This window comes from Poecile atricapillus, chromosome 18 (genome assembly GCF_030490865.1).
Source record: "Poecile atricapillus isolate bPoeAtr1 chromosome 18, bPoeAtr1.hap1, whole genome shotgun sequence".
Classification (NCBI taxonomy): domain Eukaryota; kingdom Metazoa; phylum Chordata; class Aves; order Passeriformes; family Paridae; genus Poecile; species Poecile atricapillus.
Window position 1 is genome coordinate 2,056,300 of NC_081266.1, and position 27,662 is coordinate 2,083,961.

Genomic DNA, 27,662 nt, shown 5'->3' on the forward strand with positions numbered 1-27,662 from the left:
TCATGTCATGAGGCTTAGAAGTCAGTCATTGATTTGGTAAAATCTGTAGCAACGCTGTGCCATCCAATTTATTCCTTTACACTGGCTTGTTGGAAACAACTCTTAGTGACAAAAGAATTTATTATTTCACCTAACTGACATCCTGTAAGGATATTACATGGTTTTTTTGCCTTCTTGCAATTATATGCAGGGTGTCCCTGATCTCTTCCTGTTTGCAGAGATGCCCAGATGCTTGAAATGATCTGCAACTAAACAGCTCAGGAGAACTGCTCCAGTTCCCTCAGCAACTTCCTGTAGTCATAGACATTTATATATCCTTTGACACATCATAATGCTTTAGTGTTGAAAGCCTTGTTTTGTTATTAAGTTGTATTTTGGTTTATTGCAATGAATAGTTCAATACTTCATCTTTTTTTTTTTTTTTCTTTTCCTCAGCTTTTTAGAATTCTGTGTCTAAGAGATGGATTACAACTAAAAAGGACGCTTCAGAGAAATCTGTTCACAAAGTTTATTTAAAGAATGAAAACACTTGCCTGTTTGTGTAACTCCCACTAAATCAGAACAGATTTCTCAAGGACGATCCAGAAGCCAGTGCAGAGCCCCTCGGAAAAAAATGGGTCACTTGAAACAAGCCATCTTCAGATCTGCCAACAGGAGTATTGCATATTATTTTACAGTATTGAAATTAATGCCCTCAAGTCAGAGCTCAGAAATCACAGCTCACATGATCTGATTTCCCCCTTTGCAATACTCTCCTCCTTTGAGAAAAGGGTGAAAAAGAGAGAGGGGAGGAAAAAAATCACACAAAGAGAGGTTTTATATGCTTGAATGCAGCTGAAAAAAGTTGGATGAACTTTTCCAATGCTGGAAAAGGTCCATCTGCTTTCCCACTGCTAATATCTACTTCCCAAACTCTTTTGTGGCTATGCTATAAGTCTGGGTCAGCACATGTATCAGAACAAAAAAATATTATCTTCTCCTTCCCCTTGGCTACTTAAGAGAGATAGGAACAAGAGTTAGAGAAGGGATTTCTCCAAGACTGCACAGCTACAAACAAAAAATGTGAAATAAAATTCCTGATGCTCAGGGAAAGCTAGTATACAAATGCTTTTGAGCATCTGATCCTCCAAAATTCACTTTTTGTAACATGAAAATGTAAAATTCTCCTCATAATTATGATACATTGATGACTACAATAATATGCTGGGTGAGCATATCATTGCAGGTCACAGGATTGGAGAAGTGACCTTTTTTTTGAGAGTTTAAAGGTACAACATGACTTAAAATCTGGTGGCAGCATCTCCTCCCACCCTCAGATGACCCTGACCCACACAGATATCAGCTGGAGATGGAACAGATGAGGGCTGGGGAAATTCCAGGCCACGAGATCATTAGAAAAAAGAAGATAAAAGGTCAATTCACAGTTGATGACAACAAACAGCAGCTGTTGAGCCTGATAATTTTAAGTATTGACAATGTTGATATTTTAGATTTTTTTCCTTAGCCTTTTTTTTCCATGTTTAATAAATCAAAAGTTTAGTTAAAAATATGAAGTATGAAAGCAAAATTATGAAGGTTTCTGCACCAAACATGACCTTTCACTATTATGTGTTCTCTAAAACTACCATTCTTTGCCTGCACAAGCCACTCTTCTGTAATAGTGATCTGAGAGAGTTACATTTGCAGAAAGACAAGATTTGGAAAATAAGGTATTGTTGTTGTATAGTGGTATAGTCAATCAGCCTAAACACAAATTAACCAAATTTCTTCCTAGGGGAAGAAGAAGGAACTCTTCCCAAAAAAATAAGCAAGCAAGCAAAAAAAAAAAAAAAAAAAAATCCACTAAAATTCTAAGCAGTACAGACATGAAATTTAATACTCAGTTAACTTTTTTGGAACACTTGATAAATTCACATGATTTTATGCTCAGTACTCTTCTGAGAACCACTTTGGCTGGGGGAAAATCAAGGCTCTTAACAAATGAATATTAGTCAAGAGTTTTGATTTTTTTGCCCACCCAAAGTGGGGATCATTTGTGCTGCTGGGAGCTGACAGCTTCCTTGACATCATGGGAAATCATGCAACAAATTGCAATTCAATTGCAGAGTGAATGCAGCCAGCCTTGCAAAAGACAGATTTTTTCAGTGCTTCAGGGCACATGATATTATAGGGGCCATGGCCTAACTCAGTAAATCTGTTCCTTATGGATATAAAAAAAAATTAGCTTTGTTTTATACCTGATAATTATATGCAAATTATAATGAATAAGAGCATCAATTAAAAAAGCCTCCACATGAATAACAGGTAATAAGTTTACAAAGGACAAGATGGGAGTTTGCTGCAGATTTTGTAGACTCTAACAAAAGAAAAATATAGTGATGTTTGAGGACTTTGAAGAATCCAGCAATGACACTCTAAGTCTGTCATCATAGTTGTACTCTCAGGGACTGTGACATCACCCTGTAGAAGAGCAAATCACAAATCAAGAGCCACATTTCCTCCAGTAATTTATGGAACTGCAGTGCTGTTAATCTGATTATTTTACTGATATTTGCATGCCATCATAGCAAGACCTTTTAAGTTCACCTAATATGAAAAATGAGTGTTACAGAGCTGTGCAGACTTCAATGCTCATTGTTCAAGACATACAGTGCTGACAGTTCAGAGACACACATGAAATGCATGATGCCATCACTAAAGCATTGACATTTTCACCAGGACTGATGAATTATATCCAGTTATAGCAAATGCAACTGGAAACTGCACAAGTCATGTTTGATAGCTGCAAATGGCAACATTTTAAAGTTAAGACAAACAGAAAGAATATTAGAGAGGTTCCTACCTAAGTTCTGCATCCACAACAACAGCAATTATACCACACAAGTGCTCAGAAGTCAGAGAATTCTTTCCTTAAGCAAAGCTCTGCTGGTGTATGGTGGAAGAATCATTAACTTCCAACTCAATCCAATGTTTTAATCTTGTCTCCTCCCACTTCTGCCTCTGTTAAAGGTCCCAAAATCCATGTTTGTGCACAGTGGTCAAAAGTTAATTAGGAAGGAAACGTGCAAGTGTGTTCCTTTTGTACGTTCTTGCAAATCTCCTTTTTCTTTTCCCTGAAATTCTCTAGGTTATAATGGTTCACACCTTCCTGGTGTTGAAAAATATGATGTCCCAACTTTAGAAATATTTGTTTCCAATGCATTTTGTTATGAAGTTTTAGTTCCATAGTATATGTCTAAAAGTCCATTCAGATCTGCTAGAGCCAGCCAAGGACTTGCAGGAAGAGAAAATGTAGTGCCTTGGATATAAGGAAAAAAGGAGGTGCTCAAGAATCATTCACACTTAAAAGACTGTTCAGATTTATATTTTATTGCTATTAACATTAAAGGCAGGTGAAATACAAAGGTATATTAGGGCTATGTGTACTTTGGAGCAGCCCTTTATCACTTACAACCTCAGTTCAAGGAAATTGGAACAGGTTTATTTGATTGTGCCCCTGCTGTGCATTCTGCCTGATTCCTGAGAGTAATTGCACTTAAAAGATATGTTATTCTCGAGGCAGGTGAGATATGACTACTGTCTGCCTGGATGTTACACCAAAATTCCATTCCTGGTAGCTCCTGCCCCCTTCCCTGCCACCACTTTCACCATGTCACCAGCCATTTCCTCACAGAAATCAACCAGCTTAGTCAGACCTTGATGTACCCTTGATAAATCCATGCTGACTGTTCCAGATCACCAGTCCATTCTGCCAAGTAATGGCTTCAATGTTAACTTGCTCTATAATCTTCCATAAACCTCTGCTCCTGTTTTATTGATTCATTTTGGTTGTCACTCTTTGTGCAGAGCAATTTTTAGTTTTCCATGAGTAAGTGATCAATAACGTGATCAAGGGGGACTTCATTCATCATTGCAGAGAAAATCCATGGTGTGAGTTTATGATAGCATCCATTATATTTAAGTCTGAATGAAAAAATAACCCAAAACAACCAACATTGCCATCACTATAGTTTTTCTAAAAGAGTTGTCCTCACAGTCAGAGCATCACTTAGCATTAAATACATGCAAGAGATGGAAATTCATGGTCCTATAACACGTGGGCCTCTTTTTTTCAGAGTTAGTGATCCTTCATGTTCTGTTGTGGCATAAAACATCAACCACCCACTTCCAGCAGGTTTCTTATACGATCTTGTGTCTAGAAAATACCATGACTGACATTTTCTAGACACAAGACAAGCATCTTGGCCCCTGTTTCCTGCCCTTTATTGCAGGCTACCACACTGTACTGCTGCTCTGTGTTGCTGGCATTCCACCAAGGGCACAGACACACAAACACCCATGTCCTCATCCCTCTCCAAAGGCGTGTCACAAGCTCCACTCTTCAGCTCTGACAATGTCAAGAAAAGTATTCCCTGTTGTTTTACAAAGTTTTCTGGTGGAACTTTGCATTCCCAAGGTTTCATTTTCAGGTTGTCTTCAGATGTGATTGGCCTAGTGATCTAAAAGATCACCTGACCTTTTAATCCTAAACATCTGGAAAGGGATGGAGCTAAAATTACTCTGTTACTTCTGAGTAGTAGAACCAGTAGAAAAAGTGTTACTTTCTTTGTCATATAAGGGAAACGGTATTTCTTTGTTTTTATCATTCTGAAAAGCGAATACAAATCAGTTCCTCCCTATTTTTCCTTAGTCCTGTATACACCATTAATTTATAACTTTCTGGGATTAAAATATCTTTTGTACTTTGCTTTCAATACGGCTGAGTAGAGTTTTTCTATCTTCTGACTGCTGCTGTCCAAACTGTCTGTGGAAGCATTCACAATCAAAGCTGACTTGTTGAACCAAGAAATGTAGATTAAAACTACCAGAATGGGAAACTACTGGAGTTAAATTGAAGACTATGGCCTCACACCTAAAAAATAAAAATATGTATGTCTATTTCCATTCATGACCCCCTTCCATATTACTCACCCTTGCAGGAAAAAAGAAAAATTAGAAAGGATTACATTAGTAAAAATCCCCTTGATAAGAACATTGAGTTATCAGCAATTTCTGATTCCTGTTTGGGTTGAAAGCAGTAGTTAGAAAAGCCACAATAAGTCACCTTTAGCGCAGGAGCTGGTTGCAGACTCCTCCAGGCAGAGGGTGGCAGCAGATCCCACCAGAAGAAGAGGCTGCCAAGGCACAATTTGCAGGGGGCAGCAGTAGCAGGGAGCTGCTGGCCAGGCAGAGGCCAACTGGAGTAGGCAGCTTTGATTAGAGCCCTTCTTATTCTCAGGACACTAATCCCTAGATACAGAAAATCAATGTATTTTAAAATTTAACTCTTTGTTAACAAACTAAATAAAAGGGATAGTGCACAGCAAGTGTAAGCAAATATTCCTGTAGTTAAGATACTACAGGAATCCTGAGAGGCTGAAAATAGCCTTTTCCACAATAGAAAAGGATTCTTTGGTGCTCCTGTCCCAGAGTGTCTAGTTTCTGTTTGGTGCTGTAGAGATAATGAGAGAAAAGCATGCTGATCCATTTTAGCTGGTGTCTGGGAATTCATCCTTCTACAGTGGAGAATTTGCCTTTCAAAAGAACTTGATAATTTTGTCACTGATTTGCATCATGCATCTATCTGGGGAAAAGTAGACCATGGGGTGCTGTTTTAATTATTTTTTTTTTTTCTTTTTTTTTCCTACTCAAAATAAAAGATATTAATGCTGGTTGTACAGCTACTCTTTGCATTCAGTCTTAGCAGCTTGGGTTGGAGTTGTTATTACAGACACAGAAGTGATGTGGAAGTCACTGGCAGGTGAGAGTGCTTAGACCTTTTTAGTAGCCAACCCAAATGTGAGCTGCATCACAGAACAGCAGAAACAGAAAACCATGCTGACTTCAGGTGAAATCCCAGGGTTTAGCCCCCATCACCTTCACATGCTCTGAGATTAATTGAGGTAACAGGACTGAAAAAATTAATATGACCTAGGTAATTGAATACCTGGTATTATATACAAAACCAATATATTATTATATTATATTACCTAATATAAAATATAATATTATAATAACGATATTATTTATTATTTATTTATTATATATTATTATATATTATTATATACTACTATATATTATTGCATATTAATATATTTCATTAAATATATATTAATATTTAATATATTAATATATTAATATATTTATTTATATATTGTGTAATATATTATATAGTATTATATTATATTATTTATTTTATATGTTATATCATATAATATCATATGTATTATAGATATAGATTATATAGATATATATACTATCTATATAATATTAGCATATTATATAGATATACAAAATTGTTCATCTGTCTTGTTCCACTAGAGCAGATCTTTTACAAGAATGGATGAGTCTTGATTTTTTCCCCTGACAGAAAAATCTATCATCTCTCAGAAACATCCCAAAGACTGTTGTTCTAGTTAAAAAAAAAAAAAAAAAAGTATTTTATTTCTATTGTAGTTTTATTCTGCTTGATTTCCAGACACTGGAAAACAGTCTGTCTGCACAGTTAAACAAACAGATTTTTGCTGACTGTATAATGTTATCACAGGTTGGTTTTTACTTAAACAAGTTTGTGCTTTTCCACATCTTATTTTAGAAGTGCCAACATCACAGGATCAACGAGAGGGTTCTGTTTGTCCACACCAACCTTTCAAACTTACCATGCTCAACAGCCATGAGGGAGAGCCTGGGCACCATCCAGCTGTGAGAATGTGCTCCATGTGCTCTCCACTAAATCCTTTCCTTATTTACTCTCTTCAAAATTCAATGAACTGTATTAATCTGGGATGAGCTGTTGGTTAACTAACCTCCTGATATTAGCCACATGTTGCTTAAGTAAGGTCCTTTTAATGAGCACTTTAAATCACTATTAAAGGGCCCCACATTTAAATTGCCCCTCATCATTTTTTGGACTTTTTGTCTTCTAAGAGGTTGATTAGCACTGGATGAAGATCTGCCTGTGATGCTCCAGGGCACAAAAAAAAGACAACCAGACTGGGTCAGATCTGACAGCTCATTTCTATAGAAGTGCCCTCCTCAGGGGACTGTGGAAATCTCCAAGTGTTGTTCTCACTCCTGGATGCTGGTGCAGTTTGACATTTTCTTTGCTGTTTTTATGATGATGGAAAATGAATGAGACCTGAGACGGGAATGCCAATCTTTGTGATTCACCCCAAGCACAATTCTTGACTTAGTCCCATATTCATAAACCTTCAGATTATTTTAATTATATTTGTTTAGTTCAAAATATCCTGTTCACAAGGCCCAGTGAACAGCCACAGCTGTCCAGGACCTCACTGCCCATAGCCTCTGACACTCACCTGGGAGGACAAAGATCTGGGACAGGAGACTGAGTCTCCAATATTCCAGGCCACTGGCCAAACACTCACCCATGCAGCAAACTGGGGTGACATTGGTTCTTCCTCCCACAAATTTATTTTCCCCAATAATGGGTTTAAAACCTTACCTTCTGCAGATATTTGGTGCTTAAGCACCATCCTCCTTGGTGTGGCTATTGAGTGGATTTGGCAGGTCCCTAATGCCACAGGACAAACTTTGATCTTTGGTAAAGTCCAGTGAATCCCACTCTTACTCATGTGCCCCTTGTCATGCACCCCACAGGGGAGGCAGCAGGGTACCTACAGTCACTGCTGGGACACAAATGATGTGATATGGGTTTGTTTTGACAATAATGTGAAGGTGAAGGATGAATCCTTTCATCATGTGCTCAAAAAATCCAGTCTCTTTAAAGGATATTTAAAGGTGCTGCTATTATCTTTTCCAGTCCAAGCTTCCTTGAGACTTTTTTCATATTAAACACCCTCCTTTGCACTCCCCACCCCAAATATAATTAATACCATATATTGACAAAGCCCAAAAATGTCTTCATTTCAGCTGGAAATTACAATAAATAAAAGGAAAAGCCCCAAGTCACCTGGTCTTTTAATTAATTTTAATTAATTTTATTTTTCCCAAGCTGTCTTGTCATAGCTTTTTAAAATATAAATCACATGTATCTTATATAATTTTGTTATTACATCATAAAGTGCATGGAATCATTTAGTACACTGAGTACTAGCAAGTAGCAAGAGACTGCTGGAAACCTAAAAAAGCTCTACTTTCATTCCAGTTTCCTTTGGATGGTACTCTCGTGGTCCTTTTGACTGTAACCACAACTTCTATTGTTGACTGTAACGACAACTTCTATTGTTGACTGTAACAACAACTTCTATTGTTGACTGTAACGACAACTTCTATTGTTGACTGTTGCTCTCTAACAAAGCTACTGGAAAACAGATTCCTGACCACAACACTTGGCATCCTAAGTGTTCTGGATCGAATTCTCGTGGTGCCTGGAGCCTGTGGCTGATTTGTCCTTCCAGGAAGCCACCTTCCTCCTGCCCTGTGCCTCGCTGTTTGCAAGGACGGGCTGTGTGCCGGGGATCTCTTCACCTTCCAGGTTGCCCAGTCAGGTTTTGTGCCCCGGCTGGTCTTGGCTGGTCCCATGGCAGAGGGAGCTGCATGGCAGCCTCTCCTCCACCCCTCACACCCAGGAGCAAACCCAGGGGCAGCAGCGGCTCCTGCGGCTTCGTGAGGAGGGAGGGAGCTGAGGGGCAGCTGCAAAAACGGTGTCTCGGTTTGTCTGCACCTCCCCAGCCACAGGAAATCCCCTCACTCGGCAGAAAAATTGGTGAGCAGTGTTTTTAGACCTGTTCACATGCTAAAAATTGGCGGTCTTTGCTTTCGGGGTTTGCAGTGGAAATTGCAAGAAGGTGAACATTTTCAGGGTGGCTGCTAAGATACTGCTTCTCTGATGATGGATTTTTGCCTGGAACACCGCTCACTGGGTGAAATCACAGTGGAGATATCAGTTTTCCTAAAGTCTGGTCTCCTTTTCTGGCCAGTAAATTGACTGGATTAACCGGTCGCTATTGACAAAATTATCTTTTCTGCTCTTTGTCCCACAGGCGCCTCTCTCCCCGTTGGCTGAGAAGGTCTCGTCTTGTGGAGAAAACCTTTTTCGGAGAACCCAAAGGACAGCAACACTGAAGAAAATGGACACCGTGCCCAAGACCAAAGTCAGCCCCAGGTACACATACCTGAGGGAGAAATCATTGATCAGAGCCTGTGTCAAAGGCAGTGCACGACTAGAAGGCATCAAGGACACATTCATACTTTGATCAGGTGAGGCTGGGTGAGGCCACTTCAATCAAGGGGATGGCCCTGGAGAGAGGAGTTTGTCAGCTCGCCCAGGTCAGGTATAGAGTGGTCTGTGGTCAAGAAAGCATCTCAGGCACTGACTGACCTCCACCCCAACGTGCTTCAGTAAGAATAGCATTTTTATATTTTAGGGCAGTTACTCTATTTTTTGGTCATCTTATAAACAGAACCAGCGATATCAAGGCCACTTGATGGCATTTTTGCTTTACAGGCATAATGACAGCAACAGCAGCACCAATAACATCATAATGTTTTATTAGCAAAAACAGTCCCAGCTGAGATTTTGCTCTTTCCTTCAAGTTTTCAAAGCAAGATGTACCCTCCTCTCATGTTTATTTTCCTTGTGGTAGGAGAAGGGACAACCAGTTCTCCCATTTTCCTCTTACCACTGTTACTCCATTCTTCATTTCTGGTGAATCCTTTCACAAATGCTGTTCAGACAATTACTGTCCTCTAGCAATAAATTGATAAAGACAACTCTTCACTTAAGCCTCTAGATAAGCCAAGCACATTTTGTGGCACCTTTGCCTTTCATTTTTTGATCCAGCTCCAACATGGAGAAAAGTGAGGTTTAATAACTTGTTTACACACATACATACACTATGACAGCAGAGATATTGAAAGCTGAGGGAAGCTTTAGCATAAAATTGAAGATTCAACACAACTTTTTTTTTTTTAAGTGTCAATTATTTTCAGCTGATACTGGAACAAGATGATCTGCCCCTCCTCCCCCCAAGAAAGAGATTGAATCAAAAGTGAAATGTGAGTATTATTGTTAATATTGTTAGTCAGAGTCTTTCATTCAGTTTCAAATCCTTCACTCAAATTTTGTAACAGAAATTCTTCTACCAGTGCCAGGTGTAGACGTACTTTAAGAACAAAAGTTAAAGAATGGAGAAGAGCTGTTACCTGAGTGCACTGGAGTCATAGAGTCTGCACGCTCCTCTTCCCCCACATCTTTTGCTTCCCCATTTCAGGCAAGAGGTATCTATGGCTACTCCGAAATACACTGGGGCTGGAATCCCGGCTGGGTGTATTTAACAAATAGAGGTAAAGAAATTTACTTTCCAGGGTGATCAGTTCTGATCTAGAGGCCCATTCATGCAGAACATTAAATAGTATATTCTAACAGCAGTGACACTTCCACACTGGTTGCTGGTTCGAGAAGACGTGCCTTGTGCTGCCCAGGCACACACCACCCTTTCCTCCCTGTGGGAAGCCAGGAAAACATGACAAAACATCAAAAAGCCTGTGGAAGTCTGTGGAAGGGGTGCTGGCCATGGTTTTGTTTCCTCACCCTGCGGGACTTCTCTGGGCAAAAAAAATAGGAAATACTTCTTTCTTGAGAGCAACAGGGTCTGTTCAGCTTGGGTGTCCTGTGTGTTGGGTGAGGGATGAGAAGGGACAGAGACAGTGGGGCTGGGAACCTGCTGTGGGGCTGCAGGAATCCTCCAAGTATCTCGAGAGCCTCCTGTGGCAGGGGTAACCCTACTGCAGCTCTTGGGGGTGATGGAAAGGAGAAGCATTTTTCCATGTGCTGACAGGAACATCCTGGGCTCTGTGTTGCCTGGGGAGCCACCCATGGTTGCTGGAGGAGAAAGTAAGCCTGGAGACAAAATTCTGGCCTGCAAAGGTGTAAGGAAGAACACCTTTCACAGCTTGTTTTGATGTAATTTCATCCAGTTATCTAACTCTGCTCATGTAAATAGGTGACTTGCTTCTTGCTAATTTGTTTTTTCATGAAGACCTAGAGGATTTTAGAATTTCCAGTTCATTGGCATCTCCTGTTACCCTTGATTTCAGGTGGCTCTACCACAAGGCTGCAGTGAACCCTGCCCCCAGGCACACCCTTAGTCAGATTAATTCCCTTAGAAACTAGTGAATATATGCCTGAAAAGCAATCACAAATTCTCAGCTATAGCTGTGGCATAGTTGCTGAGCAAGGAGACAAGATGTAATTTTGATGTGAGCTTCATAGTCCACAGGATCACATCTCTATATATATTGGCCTTGTGTAGTTTAATTATATCTAAGACATAATTACGTGATTTATGAAGTACAAAGCAATTTCCTTTTTCAAACTTTTTTTTTTTTTTTTAATCATATGGTATTTATTTTGCAGATAGACATTGCTCTTTCCAACAACCAAAGCTTAATTCTAAGATAAATGATTAGTGAGGAGTATATTAAAACTGACTCAGGAGCACAAATGGACTTACCAAGTACTCTTATTGCCAGGGTATAGATACCAAGTGCAAGTGATTTCAAGTGGGGTTTAATGCATCTAAAAATAATAATAATAATAATAAAAGGGTGTTAACTAGAAATAAAGCATCAGGTGTATATAATTACTACACAAATAGAAAGCAAGAGAAAGCAATGTGACCTTTTCATCCTTAATGTCATGTACTTTGACCAAATTGCAGAAATATGTAAAAAAGGTGATAAAACCAGAATGACACCTAGGAATTCTGAACATCTATATTCAGTGTCACAATTGTGGATTTTCAGATGATATCAGCACTTAGGTGTTACTAACACAGAACAAGAAAATGGATATGAAATCAGGCATCCATTGGATGGTTTCACTCAGTTGGATGCTCCCTGAAATTCAGGATCAAGGCTGGTACAAGGTATTTAGGCACTCAATTTTCATTGCACTCTATCTAGGATCAGGATCACACCTCCTGTAAAGGCACCTCCTCCAAACCATTCTGTGACAGAGCAGACCATTTGCATTTGCACTCTTCTAAGATTGCAGGGCGAGTCCAACAGGCACATCCAATTCTTCTGTCTCCAGATGAGCCCTGCTCCAGACTTAGATCATCATCCTGGTCCTTGAGGGAGGGAGAGGCAGTGGGCAGGGGAGCAGCTGCCTTTCCCAGCCCTGCCATCAGCAGGGTGTGTATGGAGCCTCTCAGACTCGTAGGAATCACCTGCTCCACCACCAGCAGCTCAAAATGTGCTGTTTCTCCTAGCACGTACCCGACTGACTACTGCAATACCTAATCCAGCACAAATCTGGCTATATGTTTGATTTTGGCAAGTGAGTAGTGCCAGTCACATGATTAAACAAGGACATTTTTGGTATGTGGGGTAACACCGATATTGATACGGTAATTAATTAAATTTTTTGTCACATTCTATTCAATATAAATCAGAAAAAATCAAATGGGCTGAAATTCAGTTTGTCACTATGGATGAACACAGCACTCTGGGGGTACAGACTGTGTGGTCTGAACTAGGTGGGCTCAGCTCCTGCAAAAATTAATGTAATTTGGAATATGTTAAAAAAAATAATAAAGACATTTCAGAACTAACTCTATTGTTCCCCACCAGGGGTAGTTTTCAGCACTGTATTCTCTAATGCCCTGGTCATGGATTATCATCACACAATCTGTCGATTGTGGCTTATACAAGCACTTCCATCTATGAGACCATGACTAAAATGACTTTAAGTTGGAAGAACAGAATGTTGCTCTCCTACTACCACAAGCACTCCTCAGCCAAGAGTCCTCCTAAACAAATCTGAGGGCATAGAAATCAAAGAGTAGAAAATAAAACAAATAAATGGATATTTGATGTGGTTTCATAGGATTTATAAACTGCAAAAAATATTCTCTTTCACGTGAAAAAAATTTGTTTTATTCTTTGTATTGTCTTTGAACGGAAACAGGAGTCCTTTGTGATCCTGAGTGATAGCCAGGCCTCTTAGGGAGATCTTAGACTTCCTTTTTGCTGCCTACTCACCTGCTATTAATAGCTGATGCTTGAACAACAGCTATATGAACTGCAGGGCTTTTTTCTCAAAAACTTCAGGGCTTTCCCAAGTTCCTTGGCTACTGTAATTAGACTAATACCACCAAAATGACATTTCAGCAAACGACTTGGTCACCAGCCGCAAGCTGAATGACTTCAGTGTGCAAACCACCAAAGTAAATGTCACTAAATCTTGCAGACTTTTAGGGATTTAGCTGTATTTGTCCTCCATGGCAGGTGCAGTGATAGCCACTCATCTGAAAACAGCTTGCTTAAGTGCTGGAACCTTAACAGAGGTGACTGAATACTGAATAATTTTTGAAAGAGATCGTGGGAAAAAAAATATGTAATGAAGTCTGCAACGTGACTTTGGGACTATTTGTGTTCAAAGAAAATTTATTTTCCTTCTGGTAACAGAAGCTCACTTTCAATTCTGCCAGATTTTTGAAGAAAGTCTCTCAGTGATGGATTTCAAAAAAGACAAAAGTAAGTGTGAGCTTAAAGTGGAATTGTGCCCACAGGTCATTTGCAGTGCAGAAAAAAAAAAAAAAATTGAACTTACTGAGACATGTTTTATTTAGCTGCACACCAGAGGTGGATGCCTTCAATCCAGCAGGAGAACAAATAACTTCTCAGTTTCAGTTAAATGTCTCTCAAAGTAAAATGATTTTCTGCAGCAATAAAAGCACTGGAGCAGAACCAATAAAACTGTTTTGATGATTTCATATAATAAAGTGGTTTAGTATTGTAATTGAAAACCTTTCTAAGCTTTTCTAACTAAATTGATTAAGCAGTAAGGGTCTTACTGCTTAATCAATTTAGTTAGAAATCCAAGAGCAAGTTCTTAGGGCTGAGAAGGGCAGGTAACTCCATGTGATTTAAGCTTGTACATGTTCAGTTATGAACATCTCCCAAACACCTAATTTTTTATGCAGTGGAGACAAGAAGAAAGCAGGAGGTAGAATATGGCTACCACAATTTTGAGGCCAAATTTTGTGGTACCAGATCTGTACATTTTCCACCATATGTTTTATAGATAAAAGGAAGACATCATGTAGAGGGAAAGGGGAACTTCATCCCTGCATAGCTCTGTGCCTTTATTTATTCAGCATGTCAGAAGCAGCCACAGAGAGCAATCTGGCGTAAATCCTGAAGGCTTTGCTGCAAGCTCTCCACTCATGAATCATCCTCATTTTGGCGCATGGACACTTCAGCTGTGCAGAGGCTTCAGTAAAAATGGTCTAAAATTGATTACACTATGATTGTTCTTGGAGTGAGCCCTTGGGGAGAGAGAGATGCTATGTGGTTTTCCAGCACCTACAAGGTGTATGAAGAAAGCTGTGCAGCTTGTGTACACCTCACTGGCAGTGTTTGTGCAGGGCAGCAGAGAAGGATCCTCACCTCAGCCTTTTCTGAAAGTCTCTGTGTGAATATTTATTCTAGTTCAAGGACTGTGATGTTCAGCCAGTTCTAACACTGGCCTTGTCCGTGAGGCATAAAGATACCAGCAATGAGACAGGGCCTGGTCCAGAAAATTTAGATCAAAAACAAAGAGAATTTGGGAGCAAGAAAACACAGTTAAAATACTAAAGATTAGTTAGACTGGATTTACTGTTGCTTTGTTTGAGAAGTAGAATGTGCCCATCTGGAAATAATTTGGAAAAAGGAACTGAGAAAGAAAGGTTTCCAAAACAGAGCAGAGCAGGACTCGGAATCCAAAAATTGCAAGTAGCTGACAAAAACCCAGATTGAGCACTTGTAGTATTAAATGCCTTTTGCACTTGCTAAAATTAGCTTCAAAGCTTACAGTGATGGACAAATAGTTCCAGCAGTTAAGTATGCATTGGGACAAGCATTCAATAAATCTGTGATTATCACAATAGGAAAAAGAAATCTCTTGCTGAAACGATCATTAAAATGAGGAAAATAATCTGGGAGAGAACAATTATATGGAATATGCCACCTAGCTGCAAAACATTTCCCAATACTAGGAATACCAGGAGGGGAGGGATCACCAGTCACATGTCAAAACACTTTGCAAACATTTGGCAATGCTAGCAGAAACGATTTCTTACCTTAGAAGCAGTATGTATCCGGGTGTGCCACCTACTGACAAAGTGTATGAAGTGATAACTGATACAACTAGAAAATACAGGAACATTTTGGGACACTCATTTCCTTTTTGACATGGTCCCACCACAGCTGAGGAGCTTTGTGAGGATTCAAAGGTTCCCACGCAGCTGCAGTTAAAAAATACCTGGAAGAGAGCAGGCAAAAGTATATGATAACTTAAATGGTGGAGAAGTGGATGTTAAGGAATTGAACAACATGCTTTTCTGGATGGATGAAAATTTAAGTCCAAAGTGGGAAATGTTTTGCAAAAGGAAAAGGCTTATTCAATGCAGGAGAAAATCATAATCTACCATTGATGAATCTAGTTATTAGGTTTTTCCAAAAGTCTTGGTAGCCAACAGCTAAAAAAATAAAAAGCCTCCAACATTCTCTGCTTGTGATTCCTGCTGGCAACAGCAAGGGAGAAGATTTTAAATGTTGGTGGCAGATTGCTAAAAAACCCCCGAGGAGTTCAGGGCTGAAGAGGATGTGCCCTGCTCAGTTTAAATCCACTTTCTCTGCCAGACCTGGCTGTATCAGGAAAAACTGTCACATTTCCTACAGAAATGGAAGATGGCCTTACGGTGTTTTTCCCGCTGCCGTTGGATGCCTGGCAGCCGGCGAGGCAGGCGGAAATGTAGGTAACTCCATTCTCCCCACAGATGGGGTCCCAGTCGTCCTTGGAACACGAGCAGCCCGAGTTGCACTCTGAAAACAGGGCTTGCTCGTAATCACTCATCGGTTTACTTCTGTGGGAAAAGAGAATTGCAAAGGTGTTGCCCAGCAGATGTGGAGGAAATCATGATCACCTCCTGGGTTATGCTCTCTGCCAGGCACACCTGGCCACACCTTCTCTCTGTAGCCCATTAAAGGTTGTCTCTTCACATCCACACAGCAGTGTAAATCCTTATTTCTCTGTAATCCAAAGGTTTTCACACTCTTATGCCACCTGCTGTGAAATACTATTTACTTTATTAAGAGGGACAACTAACAATTTATATTCATGCATTTTCTCAGATTTTTTATGGTTTCAATTTCGCAGTTTTAACACAGCTAGGCAAGTGGCAAAGAAGGGATTGAGTTACCCATAGGAAATGGTCCCTGTAGAGGTTAGCAAGGAACTTATCAGAATGTGATTTATCCAAGCTGAGTGTCTGATACCTTGCACAACAGCTCTCTGCCAAATTCAGTCATCAGACACCAGTGGAGCAGCTACCAGAGCTGCTGTGAGTCAGTGCTGGAAACTCCTCCCAAAAAGTTAGTTTTACAGAGTTTTGCATGAGCAAAAATGTTAGCCTCAGGTGTACCATCCTCATGATTAACATCATGAATCCTTAAGTTTTGAGTTCAAAGGCTATTAAATGCCATTCATTGTTCAGTGGCACACAAAGGCAAGAAACAATTAATTGAATCTCTTCCCCCCTACTGAGCCACTCACATTTCCAGGAATTACTGGGCTCAAAGGATGGGTCCCATGGCAATAATAATTAAAAAGTAATCAGAAAAATAATCTGCACTTGTGACATAAACCCCTCTGGTGTATGCCGTAACCATGAGAAGGTCATGACACAACGCCCGCTGGAATGGAATGGTTTCCACTGATTTGAATCAAATTTCTGGGGAGCATATTCAGGTCATTCACTCTCTTTTCAACAATATATACTTTGTGAAATAAAATGAGGAAGGAGTTTGGTTTGCAGTAGCCCTTCCCAGTCCTTCCCAGCATACCCGTGGTACGACACAGTCAGCCCGGCCACGTCCGAGTTCTCACAGCCCATCGCAAACAACGAGAGGAGCAAAAGGTAACCGAAGAAAGATGATCCCAAGGAAAGTTTTGCAGCCCCTAAAACACCGATTCCGAATTTTTTCATGATCAGTCCTCCAGAGAATATGCCAAAGGCCACAGCAGGAATGTTAATTAGACCTGAAATCAAACAGAAAAATCTGTAATAATGAAAACCCTGGATCAATGGACTAACCTTGTCAGCCACAAAAACAGCTGCAGCAATCAGATGAAGGAACAAAACATAAAAGATCTTTAGTCAGGGCATTTCCTTGGAGTGTTACAAAGGTGCTGGGACTGCTTTGAAAAACTTACTCCCAAAGACATAATGCTTTGCTGGTTCTTTGACAGAGAGATTATGGATAAAGTTTAGATAATGCTCTTCCAATTTCTTAAGGTAGGTGGTTTCTTTTTTTCCACAATTAGTTTGTCAGTGGAGTCATCTGCTGATTCCTAGAGGACAAATTTAGTTTCATCTAATGTTATGAAAGCTGGAGCAAGACCTGCCTTTTTTATTGTTCTTAGTGCTTCAAATTACTCTGACAATTTTGATATCTATCAGAGATTGTGATAGAAACTGTTTTTTAAAGAAGAAGAAGAAAGAGTAAAAGAGGCTGTGAAAGAGAAATAAACACTGTGAGTTTGAGTCAGCCCTCAGGTTTCTTAGGAGGGGTGGATCTGGAGAGAAAGGAAAAGCAGGAAGAAAAATCACCTTTTTGCAGGCAGGGAAAGCCACTCATCAGGATCCTTCCCTAACCAAACCATCACACACTCTGTTGGATATAGTCCCTATGCTCAGAGAAATCAAATGGTTCTTAATCCTCACTCAGTTTGCACATACCTGAAAGCTTAGCTCAGAAAATCTTTAAATACAATGAGAAGTACTATACTGAATGTAGGGATTGTTTTCTGGACTTTCTTTGGCCATCAACTATACTCGAAGATTTCTCCTTGCTTTGAGGAGTTTCGTGCCAGGAAATTCCAGCTTCTATCTTTAATGGAATTAACATAGCACAATGGATCATTACAGCTTTTCTGCATATATATACCTCTGTTGCTGTGCAACTAATGCTGCTCTGAAACGAGGCAGTTCCCTCTGTGTTGGGTAGATGTAAACCTCTTTGCTGCTTAATGCTGTTGAAGCCCTGGACTTCTGGAGCTGAACCCCACATGCAGGTTCAGCAACTGGGCAGTGAAGCCCACCCTCCTGAAGTCAGCTACACAAATTTTGATCTCTGTACCCAAAGGCTGAAGCAGCTTCTCTCTCTTGTGTTGTTTGGAACAGCCTGGGATATGACTTGAATTCCTTTTATTCAACACCAACCTCTTCAGCACTCACTGAACTGATCTTCATTTCGTTGAAATAAATGGGAAGCTGTTCAAGGCAGCAGATCTGTCTGATGATGAATTTATGTCAATCATTTTAAAATTATTTCTCAGTTATTTTCTTGTGTTGTACATATATTACTTTTCAAATTTATAGTAACATGGGAATTAAGATATCCAATCATGTAAACTTTTACAGTAACTCTTGCATAGATAAACTCAGAGTTAATTAGTTCTGAAGCAGAAATGAAATAACTTACCTTCTGTGAGCTACTACTTAAAGTCAGACAAGGAAGGAGAAGAAATGAACATATCCTAAAAAACATACAATTTTTCCTATATGTATATGCCACTCCTAAAATGTCCATTGTAAAGATAATCAAGAAGCAGATGTAGCATTACCTATAACAAAGTTAGTTTTTGAAGATGTCTGCCCATACTGTTGTTCAATATACTTTGGCTTGTATGTCACCATGCCAATTAAAGAATTGAACTGAATGATACTTGCACACAAATACAGAATGTAAACTGGATTCCCAAAGAGGTTCTTCAGTGATGGCAAGAATTCTGCAAGACAAAACAGCAGAAATAACAAAACAGCAGGCCAGAGAGAGAATAACTGCTGTGAGTAATGCTTTGTAACCTGTGTGCACCTTCCAAAAAACCAAAAACTGCAAAACATTTCAGAGGGAATCTGTGAAGTTCCTAGATGCTCCTAACAGCTCCCCCATTTCTGGGTGGAGGAACAGTGGAGCAAAATACTGAGCATCAATTTCCCGGAAGAAATATCTTGTTTTAAATACCTTCTTTCCATCATAAACTAGGAATGATTTGGTTTCTATGTGCTCTCAACAGCTGCAGCACTGTTTATCTTAATTTGGGGCAAAGAATGCTCAGTACAGCTGACAGTAAGCACAGACCTATTGAGGTACAGATTCAAGTTCTGAGGGAGAATGCTTTTGGCAGAGCATGGCCAAGGAAATGCAATTGTGCAAACCTGCTCCTGTCTAAATCCAGAGAGACTCCTCTAATACTGTAGCTGGTCTGTGCCTGTCTATATTCTGATCAGATATTGGATATGTTTTCCTAATGCTTCAACTTACAGGGAAAAAAAAAATAGCAAAAACCAAGGGCTGGTTTTCTTTTGAGCACCACTTCTGCAACAGTCACTACATTTGAATAAAATTTTTGCAGAGCTTCATGATATGTGCTGGGTCACTACTGTAATTCTAGAAATCTCAGCCAAAGACATTCTCATGCAATAACAAGTCCAGGAAACATTGAAGAGACCCTTTTGTGTGTACTAATGAGTTGGAGAGTGAAACCTGAGGGAAAAAAACATAATTCTGAGACCATTAAAACAGGGACGCAGAAAGCATAAAACTTTTAAATCTAAAAGCCTTTGAGAGGAAATCTCAACAATCAGGAAGAAAACTGAAATGATTTGCCTTTTGCCATCTCTGCCAGCTTCGCTTGTTGCCAATAGGATGTGTGCTGGTCCTTGCTCTCCTCAATGAACTTTGAGTGCTCAGAAGAGGTGCTGGAGTCCTTCCTGCTCTCAGGTTTTGGGAGGTGCTCGGGCAGGAACCAGAAGGGGATGCCGGCCAGGACGCTGATGACCCCAGCTATCAGGTACCCCAGCCACCAGGCTCCCACCCACTGCACATCCTTGGGGCTTATTGTGACGCTGTCTGGAGAAAGTGGAAAAGAGGAAACAAATAAATACGTTTTGAGAACGTTTGCTGCTAATAAGGAATGTGGTTTTGCAGGGACTTTCCATCCCCACCCCACAAGGTTTAGCTGTGCTCTGTGTCACTAAGGGTGTTTTACAGGAGCAGCTGTGGGGACACACTGGGGACTTGCTGATTGCTGGGGCACAGCAGCAGCCTGGCCCTGACACTGCTGTGCCACTTGCACATCCCCAGAGATGCTGCAAGGACCAGCACGTGGGGCAGGCCACTCACTTGCTCCCAGTTAGGCTGTTCTGCACAAAAGCCCCGGGGAAAAAAAAATTGTTTTCCTCCTGTTTTTATTTCTTCCTGTTTTCTCAGAAGGAGGCCAATCAGGAGACTAGGTACCCCCTGCTAAACCACTTTTCTAGGCAGCAACAACCTATTAAAAAAGCACATTATTAAGAGTACTACTATTAAAAAAGCACAGGCAGGATCCTGAGCCTCAGTCCTGTTTCCTCCTGGCTCCCATTATCTCCCTAGAACCTCCTTACCAGAGCATCTCTTGGAGGCACCTGCTGCAGATCTGCTGGGGCTGAGGAAGAGTCATTCCTCCTTCCTTCCTCTACACCCACCCTTCTTGCCAGCCTGTTCTTCATGGAACCACTACACTGCTGTCATCCTTTTCATTTCACAAAGTGCCTACTCTACCCCTGCTAGCCCCTCATGCCTAGAAGATAACCAGAGAGCTCTTGGCCTAAAATAGGCTTTTTGGAGCCTGTCTGGATTTTTAAACTGAGTGTTCTGACTTACCCAGGTCTACAAAGCCAATGTCAACGTAAAGTTTGGCACAGAGGGATCCCAGGAGAAAGCCAAATATTGGCCCTACAATCGCAGCTGTCTGTACACAGCCTGGAATAAAAAACAGGGGAGTGTTACACTCCTGAGCTGAAAAGGGCACTGGTTCTTCTGCATCTAACAGCAGATGTGATGGGCAGCAAGAGATGCAGCTACACAAATTGAAATATTTTCAAGAAGAGAAATAGTCATCAATAAAATTTTCCCCACCAGGATAACACCTTTTATTGTTCTCCAATTAAAGAGTTAAATTCAGCCTGAAGGAAATAAAGTCGGGAAACTGAACTGCCTAAACTTAATAGCAGCACCAATCTACAATTGCTAGAAATGTTTTAGGTGATAGTAACTGTTTTAGGTGATTAAAGTAACTGGAAAGCAAATGCCAATTTTTAAATTTAACTGATAACTTTAAGTTGAGGTAGGCCCTGAATAGGCTGAGAAATCACTTTGCTTTGGTTCCCACTGTTAATATGTTTCAATACACCCTCAGCCAAAATTTCTGAATACCTTGAACTTGAACTGGGAAGACTGAACCTTTTACAGGGAGAATCTGAATTTTTTTTTGCCTTTTGCCTGGCTGGAATCTTGTCAAGAGCAGATGCTGATGAGATAGGACTTTCTGGTAATATTTCAGGTAAACGGGCAGTGATCAGACAATGAGCACAAGAAAACATAAATCCGAACATTCTAAAGTTTTGGTACTATTGTTTATAATCCTACATGAATCTGGAGAGAATGTTTTGAGTGCCCACTGAAATTCTATTTTAAGTGCTTAAAAGAGTGCCTGTTTTTATCACTTTCCAGAGAACTGAATGTGCACTGAGGCTCAGCAGTCCACATCCAGAAGAATTAGAAAGATTAGGGTAACAGCAGGAACCCAAGGTCAAATTCTTTTACCAAATTAAGATAATGGAACTGTGCTGGTATAATTAAATGGGAACTTGGTCTCTTGAGTGTACATGACTGTTAAATAAACTTTAATATTGGAAATTATGCAAACAAAACAATCAGGGCAAGTTAATTCATTCATTCCCTTATTGAGAATGACTCAGTTTCCTCTGGGGAAGAATCCATTAGGAAAAAGAAATAATATTTATTTTACCAATATATAAGGCAGCATTCTCTTCAACAGAATAATCATCGATGTATGTAATTCCCAGGGGCTGGATGGGGGTTTCACCTATTCCACGTAAAAGATTTCCGAGTAAAACGTAGATCCACATGTAGGAGCCGGCTTCCTTTTCACACCCTGTGTAGAAAACAAGAGACAACAACCAAGTGTTTATAGTAACACTTTGACACTGAAAGCTCAGGGCTTCTAAAATACTTCTGTTGTGGGAGAAACAGTTGGAAAACTGTGAAATGGCTTGAAGTAGACAATTCTTTGCCATGAGCTGCCTCAAGGATACTACAATTTTGCTGGTTTTATAAATTTTCTGCCACATCCCTTTTTAGAAAACTCTTTCACTTCCTTCTAACCAAAACTGGGATTTCCTGACAGAAAGATCTGGGAAACATTAATCATAGTGAGCACTACCAGCCCTGAGATTTAACAGAGATCATTCTCACCTGCATTTATTTTTGCTTGAGGTTTCTCCAAGGCTGAGAGTGGAGTTTGGCTTTTATCCTGCAGACATGGAGAGAGGCTAACAGTCGAATTGATGGTGGAAGGGAATCTTTCATACCGGTATCTGTTTAGAAAACAAAGTTGTATTTATTCATAAGTACTGATAAGAAAAAGCAATCAGATCTGTAGCTACCAAATAGGCCTTTAGTGCTTAAATGCAATTTTTTTCTGCATCCATATGAATCCATCTGGATCCATTGCCAGTGGTATTTTACAGTGGGGATAAACAGAGCTCTATTTACACTGCAGATGTACATGAAAATGGTCCCATTGGTTCTTTCTGAGTCAGTGATTCATTTCAGTTTAGCAGGCACTTTGCTCTACCATGATCCATGAATTTGGACTAAGAGATTATCAGACACTGGTGTATCCTCTGGCTTGTGAGTGGCACCCAGATTGTCTTCCTGAATGTCACCATCACTTCTTTAAAGACATTTTAACAATTTCTAAACCACATCAAAATGTGACCAATCAAGATCAGAGACTAATAAAAAAATTAGTTGATTACAACTGAAAATAGTATACACATTAAATTATTTGTTCTACAGTAATAAATATCTTCACAAAAAAAAAAAAAATAATGAAGTAACTGCACCCCCATGTGCCTATTTCTATCTTCATAATCAATGCCTAAATATTTTAGTGAGCTGCCATTCAGTGTGCACAGCCCAGCTGGAAAACACTGATCACTTTGCACTTACCGTCCCATGAAGAACTGGGGCATTGCGATTAGGAATGTTCCAGCTGACATAATTAAGCAGCCTGCTCCAATTATTCTTGGCCTATGAAGCTTTGCTCCAAAGTAGCTCACTAGAATTATGATCAGGAGGTTCCCTTTGAGAGTACAAAAGGAAAAGTGAGTTTTACAACTTGTTGATAAAAGATCCCCTAAAATAACAGTTCCTAGTATTTACTATAGGCACTGATTTCAGGGAGGCAGGGCTGATGGGGTTGGTCTTTCTCCTTCTTTCCAGGCATCCTACAGGAGCCCAATGCCTTCTGTGATAGGAAAACCATAAACCATTGGATAAACAGCTGGAAAAGAGGAGAAAGACTGTGCCAGCTGAAGAGAGCAAATAACCAGAAAAGCAGAAAAAAGAGGACTCAAACAGAGTTTTATACACTTAAATTAAGATTTCATTCCTATGAGTAGCACAGTCCACTGAACACCTATGAGATAAACTCAGTATTCTGAAATTGTAAGAGACAATGACATGCTGGAAACCTTAGTGTGAGAGGGAAGGAGAGGGACCAGACAAGAAATGTAGATTACAGTAGTTAGAGGTTTGTCCTCCTGCTGCTTAATAAATCACAAAGGACAAACACTTGTAGGGGAGGTGGATTTCTGCCTGCAGAAATCTGTGCAGGCAAATTCTCCTTCAACACTCAAAAAATGTCTATTAGTATGAGTTAGCCATATATTTAACTCATCAAATTATGTTTTTGTAATGTCTGTGCTGAATTGCTTGTATTAGCAACCTTATCCTGTTGAACATAATCATACTGATGGTCTCACTTATCTTTACTAGTTGAATCTTTCTCAGTTTTATGGTTCAGGGAGATTCATACAATCATTCTTCACAACAAATTGCATTACTCTTTTTTTTTTCTGAAAATAAAAATGGGTTTCTACAGCACATACCAATTTCAAAACTTCCATCAATAACACCAACCAAAGAGGAAGGGATGTCAAATCTTCTTTCTATTTGTGTGATAGTGCTTTTTAGATAACTTCCTGACAGTGCTTTAGCAAAATAAACAAAAGACAATGCAACAAGAAATATCTGTGAAAAAAACCAAAACATAGTGATTAAAATCAGGCAGTCTGATTACAGAAGATATATAAATTATTTTTAAACAAGTTCTGCATTCTTACCTCCTTTTTGCCAAATAGCCAAACCAATATTTCTCCTACTTCTTATTAAATGCTAGACTGCTGATTTATTCATCTCTTATGAGCATTATTGATAAAAACTTAATTGACTCTCAACCATTGCTAATTTCAGATAGAAGCCAAAGCTACTGCTCTGTTGAAAGACAGAAACTTGTGATTTTCTCAGGAGGGAGTGTCTTACACAGTAACCATATGGGGAAATGCTAAGCGTGGCTTGGTGGGGAGGTGAGTTTATTAACATTTTGAAATATGTTACATGCTCTGTGAGATGAACAATGACCTGCCAGGCAATTCTCTTCTAGGCTCAACCTTCTCCTACAAGATCCCTTCCAATCTCTAATACATGCATCTTCCTCAGAGTGCACCTTGCATTTGCTGGGGACAGCCTTGTCCCATCCTTCTGTTTTGCAGAGATGGTTTTCTCCTAGCTATCACTATATCTGTTTTGGCATGTTCTTCTGTATCAGGAGTGGGCTTTGGAAATTAAATTCCATTTCCCATCACAGTGCTTTGGTATATACTCCAAAGCTGCAGACTGAGCCCCTCTACCACAAAATTCAGCTGGAAGATGAGGGCTTGTCTGAAATGCATGTAGTTGGAGCACAGGGTCCTTAGAGTAGACTCTTTGTTCCTGCAGTTCTACTGCCTAAATTTGCCCTCACTGAATGCAGCCCAGTTGAGTTTTTATGCTCCACAGATACTCACACACAATGCAATTGGTCATGGAAAGCACAGCATTGCTTTCTACCTTCAGATAGAGCTGGTGACTCAATATGAATATGAATACAGATGCTTTCCGTAAAACCCAGTCCCAGAAATTAAGAGACATATTAAGGTTTTATTTGAATAGAAGTCTAGAACCTTGTGCTGCTTCTTCATCCTCTCTGACAATCACATTCCCAGTGAGCAGGTGCCCTGAGCAATGTACTCACCTCCTGTGCAGATCTCCTTAAAACATCTCATTTGACAAGGCACAGGGGTAATCACTTCACTGCTGGATGCAAATTCTTGTGTTAAGGTTCAAATATATCTGTGTCACACACTTTATCCAGGGCTAGTTATCCCTCCTTCAGAAACAGTTGTGGGTAAATAAACATATACAACACCTCTCTGGTTCTTTTTTCCTACAGCAGCAGCTCTCAAAGAACTCTCTAGTACAAATATTGTCATAATATTTTACATTTTCTGTATATTTATGCCCTTGGAATTTAAACAGCAATGTGAAAGCACTTTTTTTTTTTTTTTACAGGATAATTGTATAGGTAAACTACAATTTAAAATGTTTCTGAATGTCCTTGGCACAATTTTTTTTACTGTGTTTGCAACTGTCCCAGGTGTGCAGTGGTGGAAAGACATTCCTGATTTAGGTCTGGGACAGAAAGGTACACATAATTTCATATTCTTCTCTGGTTTGTCAGTGCTTGTAAATAGATATTTCACCACATCTTTCTGATTAATAAAGGCAATTTTAAGACATAGGAGGGTTAATAATGAAGGTTGATAATTGTTAAAAATAACCTGCTGAATCTGCTTATTATTTTCTTGACACATTAGGCAAAACCTGAAGCAGATTTCTTCATGACTTAGAGACACCTTTAATAATTTCATTCTGACTCAGCAAGACCTAATCAGAACTAAAAAGGGTTAGTTCACCAAAAAAAGGAGAGGTTTTCTAAGTTCCTACAGGAATACATTAGTTATATTGGTTTGGGTTCCCAGAAGACACAACTTCTTTAAAGAGAAAGAAACTGCACTGAAATATTATTGCTTTTCTGTTTCTGGAGTTAATAAGCTGATTCCTGACTGGCTAATCTGTGACTGAAGTTTTATTCATTGAGGGATTGGATTATCATTATAGCTAATGGAGAAGCAATGATAGAATTATATTATGGTGCAACATTTGTTTAATACAAGTCATCTTCTATTTCAAAACAAAACCATTTAAAATTTATAAACTTCAGGGCAACTATTTCCCATGTACTGGGGCTGGATTAATATCTGAATGTAGATGTGTGTTTGAGTGAGGAGCAAAACCAACAGAAATAAAGACTGTGTACGATGAAAAGAACGGGGCAAGGCTGCAGACTCATTTTCTGTGTAACTCAAATCATCTCACCATTGCATGGTGATTTTGAGACCTCATAAAGAGGGTCAGCATTTTGGAAATCAGGTAGAGGCAGCAGGGAAAGCTTTGTGCTGCCTGCTGTGTCCCCATGTCCCGAACAGGGAGCAATGCTCCTCCGAGGTGTAGGTAGGCACAGCTACATTGTGAGGCTCAAAGCAGGGACCTCCCATCGTGTCCAGGAAAAGCTTCTTGTGGGAGAGAGAAATGTAGATAAAGCAGAAATACTTCTAGTTTCATTTCAAAGTCACCTCATGCGGAATTCTCTTGAGTGAGGAACATTACAATGATGCTTTAATAATACAGCACTCGAAACACACTGACTGTAATACACTATTACTTTGGGGGAGCCCAGGAGACCACCATGGCTGCTGTTTTAGGAAAGCAATCTGTACTGACAGCTGCCTGTGGAATCTCTCTGCCACTGCTCTGCTACCAGCTTCAGGTGGAGCAATAAAGAAGATAGAGGGACTTTTTAGGATGGGTCCTGAAGTTCTCATAATATGCGAGCCTCAGACAACAAATGGTATTTGATGACTGCCAAACGTTAGGCAAATACATATCTGAAGAAGATTTTCCTGTGCCTTAGAAATACCTCTAATAATTTTATACTGACTCAGCATGACATAATCAGAACATATAAAGGGATCATTCATAAAGAAACAAAAAAAAAATAAAAACAACAAACCAAGAGAAAAAAACCCAAACAAACAAACAAACAAAAACCCCCCCAAAAAAAGAAAAAAAAAAGAGAAATTTTCTAAGTCCCTACTGGAATATTCAAAGACTCATACTCTACCTTTATACCTCCACAACACGACTGTTTTTCCTTGGATGCGGATGATTCGGATTTGAATGAAGACCGGTCCACAGGCAAGACTGTGTTGTTTGAGAAAAAGTGAGTATTTTCTTTTGATGAAATCTCCATGATGGTATCCTCTGCCTCTAAAGCAGAAAACATGGAGAACACTTTAAAAGGGCATCCTATTAGCTCAGCCTCAAAAGCTCATCATGTGACAGCAACACCCCGCTGGACTGTTTTCCCAACAACAGCAATTACCAAACTTTACAACAGAATCTGACCAGTGCACTGGAGGTTTAATTATGGAAATTTGCAATCCACTTGCCTATAATAATGGAGATTAAATCATACTCAGCAAACAGCCATCATCTTCATTCTCTAGCTATCATCAATGTGATTTCATTAAACATTTGTCCAAGTGTGGCCAGCAGACTAAACAAGGCTCATTATC

At 39.7% G+C, this 27,662-nt stretch overlaps 1 protein-coding gene and 1 long non-coding RNA gene across 3 annotated transcripts; both read right to left on the reverse strand.

Annotated features, from left to right (window-relative positions):
• Nucleotides 1-512: 512 nt before the first annotated feature.
• LOC131586170 (uncharacterized) lies at nucleotides 513-6,761 on the reverse strand. Its single transcript, XR_009279099.1, has 3 exons — nucleotides 6,699-6,761; nucleotides 5,105-5,289; nucleotides 513-644 (listed from the first exon to the last, which is right to left on the reverse strand). It is a non-coding gene; the product is annotated as an uncharacterized LOC131586170 (long non-coding RNA).
• A 2,153-nt stretch (nucleotides 6,762-8,914) lies between these two features.
• Nucleotides 8,915-27,337, reverse strand: LOC131586169 (solute carrier organic anion transporter family member 1C1-like). 2 transcript variants are annotated; one of them, XM_058853023.1, is made up of 14 exons: nucleotides 27,209-27,337; nucleotides 24,036-24,177; nucleotides 23,095-23,227; nucleotides 22,336-22,457; nucleotides 21,869-22,015; nucleotides 20,722-20,820; nucleotides 19,687-19,929; nucleotides 18,641-18,805; nucleotides 16,858-17,053; nucleotides 15,713-15,878; nucleotides 15,093-15,274; nucleotides 11,478-11,542; nucleotides 10,168-10,285; nucleotides 8,915-9,137 (listed from the first exon to the last, which is right to left on the reverse strand). In XM_058853023.1, exons 1-14 carry the CDS (start codon nucleotides 27,335-27,337, stop codon nucleotides 8,915-8,917), a joined length of 2,130 nt encoding a protein of 709 aa, XP_058709006.1. The 2 variants fall into 2 exon arrangements, with proteins under 2 accessions (XP_058709006.1, XP_058709007.1); XM_058853024.1 differs by lacking the exon at nucleotides 21,869-22,015.
• Nucleotides 27,338-27,662: the final 325 nt, after the last annotated feature.